The sequence below is a fragment of the Rattus norvegicus genome, chromosome 8 (genome assembly GCF_021556685.1).
Source record: "Rattus norvegicus strain SHRSP/BbbUtx chromosome 8, alternate assembly SHRSP_T2T, whole genome shotgun sequence".
Taxonomy (NCBI): domain Eukaryota; kingdom Metazoa; phylum Chordata; class Mammalia; order Rodentia; family Muridae; genus Rattus; species Rattus norvegicus.
Window position 1 is genome coordinate 26,346,848 of NC_141541.1, and position 18,375 is coordinate 26,365,222.

At 49.3% G+C, this 18,375-nt stretch overlaps 1 protein-coding gene across 2 annotated transcripts in view; it reads left to right on the forward strand.

Moving 5' to 3' along the window:
• Positions 1–1,083: 1,083 nt before the first annotated feature.
• Carm1 (coactivator-associated arginine methyltransferase 1) overlaps positions 1,084–18,375 on the forward strand; it is a 44,854-nt gene continuing 27,562 nt past the window's right edge. For both annotated transcript variants that reach the window (NM_001030041.4, NM_001034088.3), the window contains exon 1: positions 1,084–1,383. In NM_001030041.4, the coding sequence (NP_001025212.1) occupies positions 1,161–1,383 (223 nt within the window). In that variant the 5' untranslated portion in view covers positions 1,084–1,160. The remainder of the gene's footprint in view (positions 1,384–18,375) is intronic.

Sequence of the window (18,375 nt, forward strand, 5' to 3'; positions counted from 1 at the left end):
ACCAAGGTCTGGAGTGCGGCTTGAAAAGCCTTTACACTAGAGCAGCACGGGGAGGGGCCACGGCAAGCCTTGCAAGCCTGTCCCCACCTATCACAGGGTCTTTCCTTACCAGTGGGAAGAAAGCAAGGCAGAGCTTACCTGGGAACTTACAAGGCGGAACCTTAACTTGGGGGCGTGGCCGAATCACCCTGGTTTGGAAACAGTTCTCTTTCCTTTAGGCTCAGGAGAGGTTCTTCGCGGGACACTGGCTATCTGACCTCTCCGAGGGAGGGTTCGTAGATGCAGAGCTCCGCCAGTATTTGGCTAATAACCGTCCCTTCTGGGGCGGAGCCAGCCCCAGTTTATAAAGTAGCAGAGCGCCTCCTTCTGGAGAATGCCTCACTCCCATGCGTATTAGGGTAGTACGCAGTACGCTGGCCTAGGGGCGGAGCTCAGCCCTCGAGGAGGCGTTTCCTTTTAGTTCTCAGACTCACGCCCCTCCGCCTTTCTTGAGCTACCCTCACAGTGGCACAAAGCATGGTCGTTCGCGTGCTGCCGGCCTGAGGGCGGGTCTGGCCCCAGAGGCGTGTCCGAGAGGCCAAGGACCGCCTCCTGAAACACCCGGTGGTACAAAGCGCTGTGGTTCACCGGTCGCCAGCCTGGAGATGGGGGTGGGGTGGGGCCACCTGATCATTCTGGGGGCGTGCCCGGAAGGCTAAGCACCGCCTCCTGACGCATGCCCTGCCCAGCCCTCCAGGACTGTTCGCTGTGGCACAAAGCGCCTCTGTTCGCAAAACGCGGCCTCGGGGCGGAGCTTAGCACCCCTAGGGGCGTGTCATAGGACGAAGCACCGCCTCCCGACGTAGGCGCCTTCACCCGGCGTGCCGGGGCGGCTAAGCCACCTCACAAAGCAGCGACCGTTCCCGCGGGGTGGGGCCGGCCCCACCCCCGTCGTGCTTGCGCTCGTCCGGCTCCCTCAGGCGCCAGGAGGGGGCGCTGCGCCACCGAGCCGGCCCGTGGCGGCGGCGGCGGCGAGGCGTCGCGTGGCCGGCAGGCGGCGCGCTGCCAGGCTCGGCCTCGGCCTCGGCCTGCGCGGCGGCGGCGGCGGCGGCGGCGGCCTGGGCCCGGGTGCGGCGGTGGCGGTGGCGGTGGTGGCAGCGGGGCCTGGAGCCGGACCTAAGATGGCAGCGGCGGCAGCGACGGCGGTGGGGCCGGGTGCGGGGAGCGCTGGGGTGGCGGGCCCGGGCGGCGCGGGGCCCTGCGCGACAGTGTCGGTGTTCCCCGGCGCCCGCCTCCTCACTATCGGCGACGCGAACGGCGAGATCCAGCGGCACGCGGAGCAGCAGGCGCTGCGCCTCGAGGTGCGCGCCGGACCAGACGCGGCGGGCATCGCCCTCTACAGCCGTGAGTGCTGGGGACACCCTGGGGACGGCGGCGCACGAGGCCGGCAGCGCGGGCGCCTGGGGAGGGGGGAGGCGGGGGGGGTACTCGGGCCGATCTTGTACACGCGGCTCCCGCTGCCCGCGGGTGAGATGGCAGAGAGGGTGTGCGCGGGGACCTTGGAGCCCGAAGAGGGGCGCGGGAAACAAGAGTCGCGGGCCTGAGATTTGCAGCGGGTGGGGGTGGGGGCGCGTGGAAGGAAGTGGGGCCCCGAGGATTCTGGGGGGACTGGAGAGGGGACTGGAGAGGGGGAGTGATTGGGAGGGCTCTTTAGCGGGTGTGGTTTGTGGATCTCATCTCAGGGGACATCCTCTACACGGACATTTGAAAAGTGGCTTTCAGTGTGTAACACCGGGAAGACTGGGTGCCGCCCTTGTGGAGGAGGACTTGGGATTCGGGATCCCCCACCCACACACCCACCAGGGTGGGTAAACTTTAGGACTCAGGACAGAGCCCTTCCTGATAGAGATTCCCAAGCCCATCCCCCATGGAAACGTGGAAGAGAGGAAGGCCGGCTTGCTGATGGCCGGCTTTAGAAGTCAAGAGGTAACAAGCCACCTCCCTCGCCACGCGCCTCCTGTCTTTTTTAAGAACGTGAGAAGCTGGTGACATTACTGGAAGCTGCTTCAAAAACTGACATTTCAGTGGGGAAAATAAGGGGGGAAATCACTAGTGTGTTTTGGAAGCGCACCCCTCCAGCTTTTATTCTTTTCTTGTTACTCTTTCTTGTGACGGATTCCTCAGACGGATTTGCTCTTGTGTTTCATTGGTCTTTGTCTCCCAGGGTTTCGTTCACTGATGCTCTTAAGGGGCCACCAAGGAAGACTGGATCAATTTTGACCTGTGGGAATTTTTCCTCTCCTTGGTAATGGGGTGGTGGGAAGGGAAATGTGTGTAGCAGTCTGTTCAGACTGGTTCTCCTCTTTATGCCTTGACTTTGTAACACAGGAGAAAGAAGTGTCTGATTCCCAAGTGTGGGGCACTTTTGGGGGCTTGGGCAGAGCCTGGGCCTCTGACCACATGAGAGAAAGGGGAATTTCACAGAGTAAGGAAAGAAACTCTTTAGGACTTCAGACCCCTAAGCAAGCCAGTGTATTTGGCTAGCCCAGGGTAGCAGGGCTTAACCTGAAAAGTGTTCTGGGAAGCTGAAGCTGGGTGTATTGGACAAGCCTGTGGTCCCAGTACTTTGTAGGCTGAAGCAGGAGGATTCAAAGTTTGAGTATAGCTTGGGTGGCAAATCCAAGATTTTAGATTTAGATGGACAAATCCTGTCTGAATGACCAAGTCAAAGTTCTAGGTAGCTTGGGTTGTTTAAATGAACTTGATAAAAACACTGTTTTTATAGACTTTATTTACAGAATTGTTATTTCCTACATAGTCCCTAACACCCAGCTTCCTCTATTAGAAGCTGATTTTATTACAGAGGAGACTGTGAGGAGACTTCACAGTTTGCGTTCTTGTTTTTGCTGTAATTACCTAAGTGGGCTAGGGGGTTAGCATGGGGGAGGATGTGGGTTCTATTCCCAGCAGTGATGTAAAAGTAAAGATTTCCATGGGTATAGCTCATGTATTTTCATAGGTATAGCAGGTTTGAGACCTCAGGTTAGATCCCCAGCACCACCAGAACCAAAGACAACCCAGAAGCACCAGGTGTGGTGGCACAAGCCTGTGCTGCTGCATTAGAGAGACTGGGCAGGAGGTCAGTGTTCCGGTTTTGTTGTTTTTGTGACAGGGTCCTTCTATGTAGTCCTGGCTGTTCTGGAGCTATTTGTTTAGATCAGGTTGGCCTCAGAGCTCCTCCTTCCTCTGCCTCACAAATGCTGGGACTACAGGCATATGCTACCATGCCTGGCTGTAGGAGGGTCTCGGTTTAAGAGCAGCTTGGCTACAAAGTGAGGTGTTGTCTTCAGAAATGAGAGCACAATGAGGTGAACAGCAGAGCAGAAGTTCAAACCAGACTTTGCTACTTGAGAGTCTGATTCTTTCCCCAAAATAATGACAATGTTGAAAGTTATACAGAAGTACATATACATATGTATATAATATGCATGTCTATATATTACTATATGTACTATGTATAAATGAAATAATGTTGAAGAGAAAGTTCACGTTTCTCAAAGTCCTTAGTCCCAGATACATTTTTGGGGGCCAGAAAGAATTTTGCCCTCTGGGCCAGTTGTTCTCAACCTTTTTTTTTTTTTTTTTGGTTCTTTTTTTTCCGGAGCTGGGGACCGAACCCAGGGCCTTGCGCTTCCTAGGTAAGCGCTCTACCACTGAGCTAAATCCCCAGCCCCTGTTCTCAACCTTCTTAATGCTATGATCCTTTAACGGTTCCTTATGGTGATCTCCAACCTTAAATTATTCAATTGCTACTTAATAACTGCAATCTTGCTACTGTTACGAATTGTAATGTAAAATCTGATATGCAGGATTTCTGACAACCCTCAAAGGGGTCTCCACCCACAGGTGAGAACCACTGCTCTAGGCTAATGTAACATTGGGGTGAAGATTTGCCCCATTTTTATTACGTTTATTTATTTGTGTGTGTGTAAGTGTGTGTGTAAGTGGGTGTCTTTTGCCACAGTGAGCATGACGATATTAAAATGACAACTTATAGGAATTTGTTCTCTTTCCACCGTATGGGTCAACTCATCAGAGTTGGTGGCAAATGCTCTTACCCATTGAGCCATTTTTGAGGCCATCTTAGGCTTTCCAAGCTGGCCTTCTACTTGCTGTGTAGCCTAAAGTGGCCTTAAACATCATGCCACTTCTGCTTCCCTCCTGCTGGGATAACAGACTTACCACCATGCCTGACTTTGGGCTGTGATTAAATTTGGGTTCTGAAGGCAGGCTAAACTGGGTGTATTGATTTTTCAAGGGTCTCTGTAGCAAATGATCACAAGTTTGGTGGCTTAGAGCTGTTAATAGTCTCTCTCATTTCCTGGCCACAACTCTGAATCAAGGTGTCTCCAAGGCCACTTTCCCTCTGGGTGTGGAGGGAAGACTGCTTCCTCTCTTGTAGGTTCTAGTGTCTCCAGGTACTACTACTTGGTTAGCCAGACTCCAGCTATTCCTCATTTCTTGGCTTCTCATTGTCTCTGTGTGCTTGTTTCCAATTTTTGCTTTGCTTTGAGATGGCCTCATGTAGAGTCTTCTTGGGGTCCCAATGCTTTGGCCAAAAGACACAACTGTTTCAGCCACCTGTGATTCCAGACCCCAGGATCTAAATTTGTTCATGGGGTTGGGGATTTAGCTCAGTGGTAGAGCGCTTGCCTAGGAAGCGCAAGGCCCTGGGTTCGGTCCCCAGCTCCGAAAAAAAGAACCAAAAAAAAAAAAAAAAATTTGTTCATGGGCTATAAGGCAGGTTTGTCAGTACCAGAAGGAATCTAGTGCCTGAGTTTGTGTATCAGTCTCTGTGGGTACTGTGAGGAGGAACTCAGGAGTCTTGATGGGTGGTGCTTAGTCAGCTATGTAGTCTTTAGCCTTATGACATGTCTGTGCTATAGCCTGCAGTCCCTCTGGTGGGCTGAAGTGTATGAGGAAGAGAAGAGAGTCTGGAGCAGGGCATTTGTAGCAAGTGTTTGTCAACAGTGCATTTCTAAAATCACATATTCTTCGTAATTTCACATATGAATACATTGTATTTAAATCCTATCCATACTGAACAGAACATTTTTCAGATGGTATTTTATTTTGTATTACTATTGTTACTGATATTTTGAAACAGTGTTTATGTTGCTCAAACTGGCATCAAATTTTGCAGTATAGCGGATGACCTTGACTTTCTAATCTTCCTGCCTCCATCTCTCCAGGCCTGGGATTAGAAACAAGCAGCACTGTGCTGGTTTATACAGTGCTGAGGATGGTATCCAGGGCTTTGTGTATGGTAGGCAGACTTTCTACCCACTGAGTCTTAGCCCCAGCCATGCCATCAGGGGAGCATAAGGAAGAGCTGGTTTTCTAGGATGCCCCCTTAGGTTTTGTATGCCATGATGGGAGAGAGATTCCTGGGCATCCATTTGTCTGCCAGTGTGCCTTTCATTGGGAGATGTGGTAAGCAGCTGCAGAAGGGCCCATTCTGGTCCCTCTACAGAGTACATACCCTTTCCAACTCTGTAGCCATTTGAAGGCACTGGCTGTCTGTTTTCCATGAGATTGACCACATGGCAGGCAGCTACCAAAACCAGACCACTGTCCATAGCATGGGAATTTCCCCAGTCTTGAAGAAGTATTGGCATAGCCTCTACAGGAATAGAGGCTACCACCCTGGAAGGACACTGCTTCTCAGAAAAGCCCAGTCTGGGCTGGCAAGGAGGAGAGCAGAGTGAACTTGCAGTTGCTCAGCCTGGCACCATCCCATCTAGAGAGGCCAGGACATTTTTCTGTTTTGATCAGCAGCAAGAATGAATTCAGATGATGTCCTGCATGCTCCCAACCTCTTAGGGAATAGACACCTTGCACAGACCCTGTCTGATAAGAAAAGGCTGATGTCATTTTGGTGAGGAGCATCCAGGGTAGAAAGGCTGGAGAAACCTCTGTTGGGCTGTCACTCAGTTGTTATAGTGTTTGCCTAACATGCATAAAACAGTCTTGCATAATCCCTGTGTTAACTAGGTATGCTGCTGAACTCCTGTAATCTCAGCACTAGGGAGACTGGGGCACGCCTAGGCTACATAGCGAGTCCAAAGGCAGACTTGTAGTACAGCTAGACTGTGGAGTCACAGGACTGGGGGCCATTGCGATTTCCCTCTGTATTTCCTGAGCATTTGTTATGAGCCCAGGCATTCATTAGTCTGCTTTATTGTCAAGATAGGGTGAAGTTTAAAAGAATAGCTAGGATAAAGTTGCAAAGTTAGTAATACCACAAAGTCATCTTCTGTCACCTGCCTTATGTCATCATTTATTTTGGATTTACCTTATATCAGGCTCTGCATGAGCTCCTGTTGCCCAACTCAAGTGCTTGAACAGCATAAACCTGGGCCTCTTGGCAAAATGTAGCCTATGGCCTATTTTTATATAGTCAGGACTAGAAGCGTGTATAGTTTGTAGGGGTTGGCAAAAGAATAATCACTAGTCCACAAAAAGTAGTCAGAAAAGACCATCTTGTTCTCTAAAACCTGTATTGTTGGCCAGTTGTAGTGGTGCACGCCTTTAATCTCAGCACTCAGGAGGAAGAGGCTCAGGCGGGTCTCTGAGTTTGAGGCCAGCCTGGTCTACAGACTGAGTTCTAGGATAGCCAGGGCTATGCAGAGAAATATGTTTTAAAAACAAAAACAAAAAGTCCCACAAAGAAACAAAACCCCCAAACAACCAGCAGTATTTACTTGTGGTTCTTTAACAGCAAAAGATGTCAGCCCTGGGGTGTAAGAATGAGCAGCACAGGCAGAGTAAGCTCCTTACTTGCCCAGCAGACGCAAAGCCTTGAGAAGATTCCATTTATTTCTGAGAAGATTTCACATGAAAATCTGACTTTGTGCTACTGAACAGTTGTTGTGTCAGCCCCCGTCTACATGCTTTGAGTCCACTGAGGTGTGATGCCTTCCTTCTCTTTTTTTTTTTTTTGGTTCTTTTTTTTTTTTCTGGAGCTGGGGACCGAACCCAGGGCCTTGCGCTCGCTAGGCAAGCACTCTACCGCTGAGCTAAATCTCCAACCCCGCCTTCCTTCTCTTTACAACATCCCCAACCTCACCAAGCTGCTCTGACTAGGTACCTCCCATAGAGTAGCATTTTGAGCCCAGATGTCCTTTCCTATGTGTGCATAATATTTCCTCATTAGGCCCAGCCCTTCCCTTCAGTCAGCTGAGTTTGAGCTCTCTGCCAAGAGCTGTGGTCTCCAGATTCCTGCCCTCCAGCCCTTGTCCTCTTCACCTCTACCTGGGCCACACCCAGACCCAAAGCCCTTCAGCCAGTGGTTCTCAACCTACCTAATGCTGCAAGTGGTGACTCCAATCATAAAGTTATTTTGTTACTACTTTGTAACTAATTTTGCTACTGTTGTGAATCATAATGTAAATATCTGATATGTAACCCCCAAAGGGGTCATGACCCACAGGTTGAGAACCACTGCCCTCATCTGTGATTTGGACATGGATGGTGTAATTTGGTTTTCCTGTCATTGGACAGTTTGCCATGACCTGACTTGTGTGTTTATGGAATTTTCCTTGAGCTGCCATGTGGAGGTCTTTATAACCTCTATGTATACAACTTACATAGTCACATCACACATTTCTCTGCATAGATGCACTTGAGCTTGTTGGAGTATGTCCTAGAGGTAGCTAGGGTATAATATATATCTCTTGTGTCTGTGCCTCAGCCACTCTCATGGTCTCAGAACCTGGTGAGATTGTGAATGGGAAACACTGAGCCTTCCATGGGTGCCAAGATGGGGGACAGCAGGGTGTTCCCCCAGGATATGACTCCACCAGAGATCAGCTTGGTTTAGCAAGTGGGGGCAGTTCAGGAGACCCTCTGGCAGCTACAGTTCCTGCCCCAGGCATCTGCTGCATACTTGGCATCTGCTGGAAACCTGGGGAACAAGACTCTTAGGAAATGGGGTGAGTGGAGGGGCGTTCCCAGCTAGAGGAGAGTTGAGGTTGGGACTACCTGGCCTGTACAGAGCCCCCTTAAGATTATGTTTGTGTTCATTGCAGTGCCTGGGGGTGGTGCTCAAGGGCCTTGTACATGCAGGTGTCGGCAAGTGCTATACAGCTGAGCCACACTCCCACCCTTGGGGTTCCAAGACTGAACCCAGTTTGCTGGGGTATGAGATCAGACGTCAGTAGCTATGATCTCAGACAAGATCTCAGATGCTGTGAGCTTCACTTGCCCTCCACCTGCAGAGATGATGGATGACAGCTGCGACTCTCAGGACCGGTGCGGAGACAGGAATACATCTAAGAATTTGGCCTGAGAGTCTGACTATCACATCTGAATCCCTGTAACTGGCCTTACTATTCCTGTGAGCTCCTGGGCAGACCCTCCTGCAGACTTTGAGAAGAATTCATATGAGTTAGGGCTCATAGATCAGGAAAGGGCTGAAATTTTGAAAGGCAAGAGAGGCCAGCAGCCCCAGAGCCTACCATGGAGTCCCAGGGAACGTGCATGAGCAGAATTCTAGAGGGCAAGGTGATGGTGCTGTCTGTAGAGGTGCAGCCATTATTGTTGTAGTCCGTGTTTCATTCATTACCCCAAGGAGGACATGTGCCTGAGAGTGAACTGCTTTTCCGAGCTCCTGCTTTCCACAAGCAAAAATCACTACTCTGGGCATCATGGGGGTCTGAGGTAATGCTCAGAACTCACTTAGGTTTGTATGTCCCAGCTGGGCCTGGAGCTTAGGGGTTAGGTGCCTGCCTGGCATGTTGGAAGTTCTGGCTTCTGTTCCCAGCCCTGCAACAAACAAGCAAATTCAACATTGCTTGTTCTCTCAGAGGTTAGAGGTCAGTCAGGAATCCCTTTCTAAAACTGGAGGGAGGCTTGTCACTGGGCCTCTGCTAGAGGAGCTTTACAGTTGCCTGGAGGAAGACCACAGCACAGTGGAGCTCACTGTCAGGTTTCTTCTGGTCATTATTCTTAACATTTCTTTGACTGCTGTGCAATGGGATTTGTGCCTTTGTCCTTGGAGGATTGTCAGAGGGCAAGCTGACAAGGGTCGAGTGTTAGGGTGGAGTCTGTCTGAGCCTCCCCACAGACCTGCCCTAGGAGGGAGTGAGCTGCTAGGTTGAGCATGGCCAAGGGCAGCAGGTGGACCGGAGCTTCTATGGTAAGAGTGACCTTCCTACAGAGAGGTAGGGTGGGGCTCAGATCACTGCCCCTTTGTCCTTGGATCTCAAGGCTTGTTGGGGAGGGCCAGCTGGCTGAAGATGACTTTAGCCAGGGTGTACATTTGTATCCAGACTCACCATCATGCCAAGTCATGCAGGGAGGGTGTGGACAAGGAACCCCCACCCCCCACCCCCCGTCCCTGCCAGGTACAGGGACCAAGAGGCAGTTGAGAAGTATGGCAGCTAAGAGGAAAGGCTAGTCTAGCCAGAGCTGGAAGGTCAGAAGGGCGGAGGACTGGAAGGCTCTCTAGAATGAGTAGCACTGCTTCAGTTGTCTAGCATGCTGGGGTCTTCTTTCTTGGGGTTCCTGTCACAGCAGGAACCTGTCCTCTGTGTCCTGACACTGGGATAGAAGCTGCTGAGGACCTGAGTGGCAGTCATGACCTTGTGACCTTGGCTAAGTTCTCTAGTGACAGGGATTTTAAGGCCCTGGGTAGGGTTGGGGATTTAGCTCAGTGGTAGAGCGCTTGCCTAGGAAGCGCAAGGCCCTGGGTTCGGTCCCCAGCTCCGAAAAAAAAAAAAAAAAAGGCTCTGGGTAGTGTAATTAGTAAATAATGGACATAAGCCCACAATGAGGTAAGTAAGACTCTATAGCAGCCAGCGGTGGCATTGGCCAACGTTTTAAGAAGTACTTGGGAGGTGGGGTGGGGAGGAGCAGTGGCCGGTGGGGAGGAGCAGTGGCCGCTAAAAGGATGACTTAGTGGTTAAGAGTACTGACTGCTCTTCCAGAAGACCTGGGGTCAGTTTCCAAGCACCCACATGGCAGCTCACAACTGTTTTACAACTTAAGTTTCAGGGGATCTGGTGCCCTCTTCTGGGCAACAGGCACTGGGCACTCACCTGTTTCATAGCCATACATGTAGGCAAAATACCCATACACATAAAATAAAAATAAATATTAAAAAAAAACCCAATAAACTGCTCACACTGGTTTTCCAGGCCGTACTTGCATTCAGTCTGAGAGTTCCTACCTTGTTAAAGCCATTCATTATATTGGCAAGCTACTCCATCAAAGCTGTTTTTTTTCAGTACTATTGGCTGTTGCTTCAGCTAATTGTGTTCCCCAAGGTGGGGTTCTTTTTCATTGTATGCATGCACCTGCAGAATGGTTTGGATTCTAGAAACATTAGTACAGACTAGATGAGACTGAGAGATGTTGCCCAGATGCCTCTAGTGGGGTATGCTCTTATTATAGAAATAATCAAAGACAGATGTCGGTGGGTGGGAGAGGGTGGTCTTCCAGACCATTGAGGGACTGGAAAGGAAGATGGAGGGTCCTTCTGGGACTCTGAGGTTTCTGTCATGTGCCCTTGAGGGATACTTCTGTATCCTTCACCCTGAGTCTGGGTAAAGATTTGTACCCCTCCTTATTGAGGCACCAAGACCCTAGCTAATAATGTTAAGTGTAGCCAGTGTGCCTGGCTGACCATGTGCTTTACGGAAATCACTGACTGTCCCTTTCTTTTCTTTCTGGCTTTTTGAGACAGTGTTTCTCTGTATCCCTGGCTGTGCTGAAACTCCTTGTAGACCAGGCTAGCCTAGAACTCATCAATCTGCCTCTGCCTCCATCTTCCAAGTACTGGGATTACATGCACTACCACTGCCTGGTGCTCGCTCTCGCTCTCTTGCTCTCTCTCTCTCTCACACACACACAGACAGACAGACAGAGACAGAGACAGAGAGACAGAGAGAGAGAAAACTACCTTAAGTCTTGGTCCCCACTTTCCGCCTTATTTGAGGCAGGCTCCCTCATTTGCAGCTTTATATACCTGAGGCTAGCTGGCCTATGAGCTAGGAGAATTCCCTCGTATCCACCTCCCTTCTCTGTTAGGAGCACTGGGATTACAGCTGGGGACACTTGTGTCCAGCTTTACATGAGTTCTGAGATTTAAACACACGTCCTCACACTTGTGTGGAGAGTGCTTTACTGACTTAGCCAATTCCCCAGCACCACCGACTCGTGTGGTGTGTGTGTTCAAGTATAGGTACCCATGGGTACCAACAGATTCCAGAGGAGGAGGAACATCCAGGAGACGTCTTCCATTGCTCTTCACATTGAGACAGGGCTTGTCATTTCACTTGAATGAAGCTCATGGATTCTGTTACACAGCTAGTCAGTAAGCACCTGGAATTCACCTGGCTCTGCTTGCCAGTGTTGGGTTATAGGTATTCACAGCCATGGCAGCTCTTCATAGGCGCTAGGGATTTGAATTCAGGTTATCCACAAATATCAATATCCTCTGAACCATTTCCTCAGGCCCCACTGATTGCCTCTCACTGTCTGAACATCCTCGATGGTTAGCCTGACTCCCAAGAAGTCCCAGTAGCTGTGACTTTCCCCTCCTTGGTTTTATGCATGCAGGAGGTGAAGGACATTGTGTTGGATTCCACAGCTTACAGCGTTCGTGCTTCTCCCCACCCTCTTCCTTCCACTCCCCAGGCTCTGATGCTACAAGTCACCTACACCTCTGCTTTAGAGCAGGTCTTCCCTGAGGTCCCATCCTTGTTCCACGGCAGAGACTGGCCAAGGCACTTTCAGAATTCCTCTAGCAAAGCGCCTGTGTTGGCTGTACTGCTATGTCCCACTGCCACTACAGTGGGCTCCCTCTAGCCTCTATCTGGAGAAGCAGCCTTTGAGCTTGGGTGGGATGTGGCCCCTCTAACTCAGACATCCTGTGTTCATGGAGTCCTCAGGGCCTAATGGGAAGCCTTTCTGGCTGCCCAGCAGCCCCAGGACATCTGCTTCTCCCAGAGAGGAGGACTCTGGCCTATGGCTGATAGAAACTGCTGTTCCATACTGACTCCCACCTCTCTGTGGTGGGCTGTGTAGCTTCTGCCTCTGGCAGTTTAATCTGTCTGTGGCCACTGTGGGCTATCCATTGAGGTCCCTGAAGTCCTTTCTGCTACTTTCCCACATGCTTCCTCCCACCCAGCCTCTGCAAGTATCTTGTCCACTAAAGACCTCATGGGTGCTGTGATGTAATTCCTGCCCAGTGTTACAGGTGCCATGGGGCTCACATTCCCTAACGCAGAGTCAGCCCTGGGGCTGTATTGAATTTACTGTTGGAAAAACCAACAGTAGAGCGCCACCTAAATTCCTTCAGGAGCTTGGCCCTAGCTTAGTGGTAAAGCCCCTGTTTAGGAATACCCCAACCCCACCCCAAGTGAGGAACCTGGCATGCACAAAGCCTTACACTCTACCTACACATCCCTCCTAAGAGATTACAAGTGGTGTGTGAAACCAACTCCTGTGTCAGCCCTCTGGCCATGTGGGCCTTCCCGGTACGCTAAGTCTAGGAGGCACCCTTTGATGGATATGCTGGGAACTATAGTGAGGGGTGAAGACACATCTGTTACCTTTACCTTTGCTATGCCTAGAATTTTTTCTGGGGCCCCTTCTTCCCACTCACTGTCTCAGCCCTCTGTGCTGAGTTGGGTGCTCTGTGGTACCACACCTTGCAGTTTGCCCACAGGCAGAGGCTGTGTTCATCCTCATGACAACACTCTAGACTGGGACTGGTTTGATTTTTCTAGACAATTAAAGTTTTAAGTTTGCTCTGATTGACTCCAGAGCTAGTCTGGCCTTTGGCCATTATGTCGGTTCTGGATACACTTTCCCAGGTGACAACTGCCTGGAATGCAGCCTGGAGTGGGCTGCCTGGGGCAACATGACCTGCTACAGCTCAGCCCAACCCACCTCCACACCCATTGGGGACAGGGGAGTGGGTGCTATTGGCTCTGGGAGAACCGTGTGTGGAGGAGCAGAGCCGCCATTGTGTATGCCCCCAATGCATCAGGGTCCAGAGTCATGTCTCACAGCAGCCAGTGCTGAATGCCTGGTTATCTTCTGTGTCCAGGTAGAAATTCTGCCAACTTGGGAGGGTGTCTCATGAAAACCAGACCTGTCTTCCCTGTGCACTGTGACCATCCTTGAGTCAGTCACTCAAGAACATAGGCACACCTATGTGCCATTTGTCTTGTCTACACTTCCTGCCATGTACACTCATGTGGGCATCCATCCAAATCGTCCCTGGCCATGGCCAGGCTGGATTAGTGTTCACTGTCTGCATAGAGCTCAGTGGAAGGCTAGATGGAAAAGTCTTCCCTTCCTGGGGCAGCCACAGTGTTTATTGGACTTGTGTTTCCACATTAGCCTTCTCCTTCCACCTGTGTGTGTGTGTGTGTGTGTGTGTGTGTGTGTGTGTGTGTGTGTATGTTTGTGTGTGTGTATGGGTATGTGTAGTGTTTATGTGCGTATGTGTATGTGTATATGTATGTGTGTAGTGTGTGTGTGTAGTATGGGTGTGTGTATAGTGTGTGTTTGTGTGCATATGTGTATGTGTGTGTGTATGTTTGTGTGTGTGTATGGGTGTGTGTAGTGTTTATGTGCGTATGTGTATGTGTATATGTATGTGTGTAGTGTGTGTGTGTAGTATGGGTGTGTGTATAGTGTGTGTGTATGGGTATGTGTAGTGTTTATGTGCGTATGTGTATGTGTATATGTATGTGTGTAGTGTGTGTGTGTAGTATGGGTGTGTGTATAGTGTGTGTTTGTGTGCATATGTGTATGTGTGTGTGTATGTTTGTGTGTGTGTATGGGTGTGTGTAGTGTTTATGTGCGTATGTGTATGTGTATATGTATGTGTGTAGTGTGTGTGTGTAGTATGGGTGTGTGTATAGTGTGTGTTTGTGTGCATATGTGTATGTGCGTGTGTATGTATATGTGTAGTGTGTGTGTGTATGTTTGTGTGCGTATGCGTATGTGTATATGTATGTGTGTAGTGTGTGTGTGTAGTATGGGTGTGTGTATAGTGTGTGTGTGCGTATGTGTATGTGCGTGTGTATGTATATGTGTAGTGTGTGTGTGTGTGTGTGTGTATGTGTGAGAGGGAGGCCAGAGTGTGACCTCCAGTGATGTTCTTCAGTTGCCACACACTTTTAGTTAGTTAAAAAATATTGTTGGGGATTTAGCTCAGTGGTAGAGCGCTTGCCTAGCCATCGCAAGGCCCTGGGCTCGGTCCCCAGCTCCGGAAAAAAAAAATATTAATAATGATTGTGTTTGTAAACTGGTGCTATGGCATGCATGTGGAGGTCAGAGGACAACTTTGTGGTTTCATTTCTCTCCCGTGTGTGTGTGTGTGTGTGTGTGTGTGTGTGTGTGTGTGTGTGTGAGAGGGAGGCCAGAGTGTGACCTCCAGTGATGTTCTTCAGTTGCCACACACTTTTAGTTAAAAAATATTGTTGGGGATTTAGCTCAGTGGTAGAGCGCTTGCCTAGCCATCGCAAGGCCCTGGGCTCGGTCCCCAGCTCCGGAAAAAAAAATATTAATAATGATTGTGTTTGTAAACTGGTGCTATGGCATGCATGTGGAGGTCAGAGGACAACTTTGGGGTTTCATTTCTCTCCCAAAATCTCACCTACTGAATCCCTGCCTCCGTAGCACCGGGATTGCAAATGTTTACTACCACACCATTTTTTCTTTTCTTTTTTTAATTTATTTTTTATTTTACATATGTGATGGTTTGTTTATGCTCAGCTCAGGGAGTGGCATATATTAGAAGGTATGGTCCTATTCGAGTAGGTGTGGCCTTATTGGAGTGGGTGTGTCACTGTGGGTGTGGGCTTTAAGACCCTCATCCTAGTTGCCTGGAAGTCAGTCTTCTGCTAGCAGCCTTCAGAACAAGATGTAAAACTCTTAGCTCCTCCTGCACCATGCCTAGCTAGATGGCTGCCATGCTCCTGCCTTGATGACAATGAACTAAACCTCTGAACCTGTAAGGCAGCCCCAATTAAACGTTGTCCTTATTAGAGTTGGCTTGGTCATGGTGTCTGTTCACAGCAGTAAAACCCTAACTAAGATTACAACGTGCGTTGATGTTTTGTTTGTGTGTCGTGAGCTTCCATGTGGTGGCTGGGAATTGAGTCCGGGTCCTCTGGAAGAGCAGCCAGTGCTCTTAACTGCTGGGCCATCTCTCCAGGCCATAATTTTGGTTTTCTAAAAAGAATTACTTTTATATGCAGTAGTGTTTTGCCTCTTTGTTTGTGTACCATATGTGTGCAATGCCCATGAAATCACAAGAGGGTGTCAGATACCCCGGAATTGGAGTTACAACCAGTTTTGGACTGCTATGTGGGTAATAGGAACTGAACTTCAATCCTCTGGAAGCACAGCCAGTGCTCTTAACGACTGAGCATCTCTCTAGGCCACTCTTGATTGTTTGTTTTTCTTTTTCTTTTCTTTTTTTTTTTTGGAGTTGGAGACCGAACTCAGGGCCTTGGGCTTGCCAGGCAAGCGCTCTACCACTGAGCTAAATCCCCAAACCCTGTTTGTTTTTCTAGACAGGGTTTCTCCGTGTAGCCCCAGATATCCTGGAACTTAGTCTGTAGACTAGGCTGGCCTTGATCTCAGAGACCTGCCTGTCTATCTCCTGAGTGCAGGAATTACTGCTGATATTAAAGCATTAGCCACCATCATCTGGTCCACCCTTGTTTTTTAATGTGGGTTCTGGATTTGAACTCAAGTTTTTGTGCTTTCATGACAGATAGTGTACTGACTTGACTCATCTCCCAGCTCAGTTTTACTCTCTGTCCTGGAACCCTCAACTCTTGATATATAGATCAGGCTGGCCTCAAGCTCGGAGAGCCACCTTCCTCTACCTTGGAGTGCTGGGATTAAAGGTGTGCACTGCCAGAAGTCAAAACCCACTTTTAGTTGGCCATTCATTTGTTCATTCATGTAGTAGGTATTAGCTTTTGTGGTGCCCTGGACTTCTTTAAACTATATCTGAGGTTTTCTTTGTGCATGTTTGCTGTGTAGGATAAGGAAGGCAAAGGAAGTTCTGGTCTAAGGGCCAGAGAAGTGTCAGCGCTTCACCTGGCAAGGATAGAAGAGCCTAGGGTGACCTCATAGTCCTCAGATGCCCCAGGGCAAGCAGACTGTGGTCACAGCTGCTTCCCACCTCTCTGATGATGACAGCAGATCATCTGCCTTAGGTTACAACAGGAGGAAGATCTGGCTGAGGTCTTGGGCCAGCCTCTCCACGACTGGGTGATCTGCACTGGTGACAGCCATCATGACTGCTTCTGTATTAAGCAGTGATGATGGTCACTTTTGCTGCCATCACACAGCAGAGGGCCTTTCATCCCTTTGTACCTGCTTCTTCACAGATAGACGGTGAACAGCTTACTTTCAACACCAACCCTCATAGGCTGCCTGGCTTTCCTTGGGAGTTGTAGTGACAGTTTGGGAATTTTGGTTTCTTTAAAAGAAACGCAAATATTACAAGAATATTTTCATTTTAATCTCAGGCATCGGACATAGGGCTGCTTCAGGTTGTCCACAGCAGCTGACCATGTTTTGCCTCATGCATGATTTTGCCAGCTGCAGATAGGTTCCGTGATTGTGTGACATTTGGAATTCTGGGGACTTTTCAGAGGAGATATGTATGTATGTATGTATGTATGTATGTATGTATGTATATGAATGAATGCATGCTAGGGCCTAGGGAGGCAGAGTGGATTGTTTGATTGGTTGCTATTGGTCACAGCTTGTTAAATAGTCCTGGGCAAATAAGAAACAAGAAGAGGGGTTGGGTATTTAGCTCACTGGTAGAGCGCTTGCCTAGCAAACGCAAGGCCCTGGGTTCGGTCCCCAGCTCCTAAAAAAAAAAAAAAAAAAAGAAAAAAAAAAGAAAAAAAAAAAAAGAAACAAGAAGAAATTAGCTATCCTAAGGCAAAAATCAGACTTGCACCAAGGAACTCAATGCTGATCAGCAGGAATGATAATGTCGTCGCCCCTTTTCCAAGAGATGAGAAACAAGACAAGACCCAGGGTTGCAGCTGGACAGTGAGCCTCTTAGGTCAGAGTTCATTTTAGCCCTTTTCCATCTAGGTGGCCTCATAATGATCTAGCCATACAAGATTGAGGAGAAACCTTTGGTGGCCAGTGACTTGGAGCCAGTTACTGCAGGGGTTGGAGGTAGGAGGCTGTAATACAACTTACACCCACATCCCTGTCGTCAGCCTGCTGGTTCCCTTCCAGCACCCAGCCACTTCCTCCTGCTTTCTTGTCTTCTCATTAGCTCTTAGCATGGGAAACGAGACCAGTCCCTTTGTTCACAACTGGATCCCTCTGCTTGGTGCACTGCCTGAGGCTAGGAGAGGCCTCAGAGTTTCATCACCTTCTTGAAAGAGGTTGGTGGGAGGGGTGGAGCCTGTAACCCCGGGAGGCGGGTTATTTTCCCCAGCCCTCCTCTCTCTGTGGAATGGGTCTTCTGGAAGAGTAAAGTGAAGAGCCTTGTTAGGTGACTAAGGAAAGACTTTGTACTTGGTTCAGTGTGTGCCTCGCTCTGAACAAGTGCCCGAGATTGGCAGCTTTAGTTGTCCTCCACTGATGGCAGTAATAGCCTCCTGCTGGGAAGGGAGGTGTGAGGTGTGGTGACCCTTTGTCCAACCTTGACTAGTAGCTACTTTTTAGTGTCACCCTGTTGTCCTTGTCCCCCTTCCTCTCCTTGTGCAAATCAAAAGTAGGTTTTGAACTCATGAGTTCAAGTGGTCCTGCCACCTGTGCCTCCTATGTATGCACAGTGGGGATGATGTTAAGTGAAGGAAAGCCCAGTGGTTGGGCTGAGTTAGAAAGGAATGACTAGTAGGTAGTTACAGAGGCCTGGTGTGTTCCTTGGAACCCACTGCTCAGGAGCTCCTGGGCCTTAGCATCCCTAGATCCTGCTGTCCTGGGGAGGCCGCAGGGCTATGGCGTGTGTTAGAGGGATTTTCTGGCAGGTAGGGAATAGGGTAGTTTGCATCTACATCCACTCAGATCCTTCCATGTTTCCTAGCTTGGAGGATCCTCCTGGTGATGCCCATGGCTATGGGAGCCTCTGGGTTCTGGAGCCGTATAGGCATCATCTTCTTACCCCTCAGCTTGGCAGCCTTCTTCCTATAGCAGTGGTTCTCAATCTCTGGGTCTTGACCCCCTTGCCAAATTTCTGTCCCGTAAAATATTTACATTATAATTAATAACAGTAGCAAAATTACAGTTTTGAAATAGCAATGAAAATAATTATGTGATTGGGGTCACTACAACATGAAGAGCTGTATTAAAGGGTCACAGCATTAGAAGGTGGAGAACCATTGC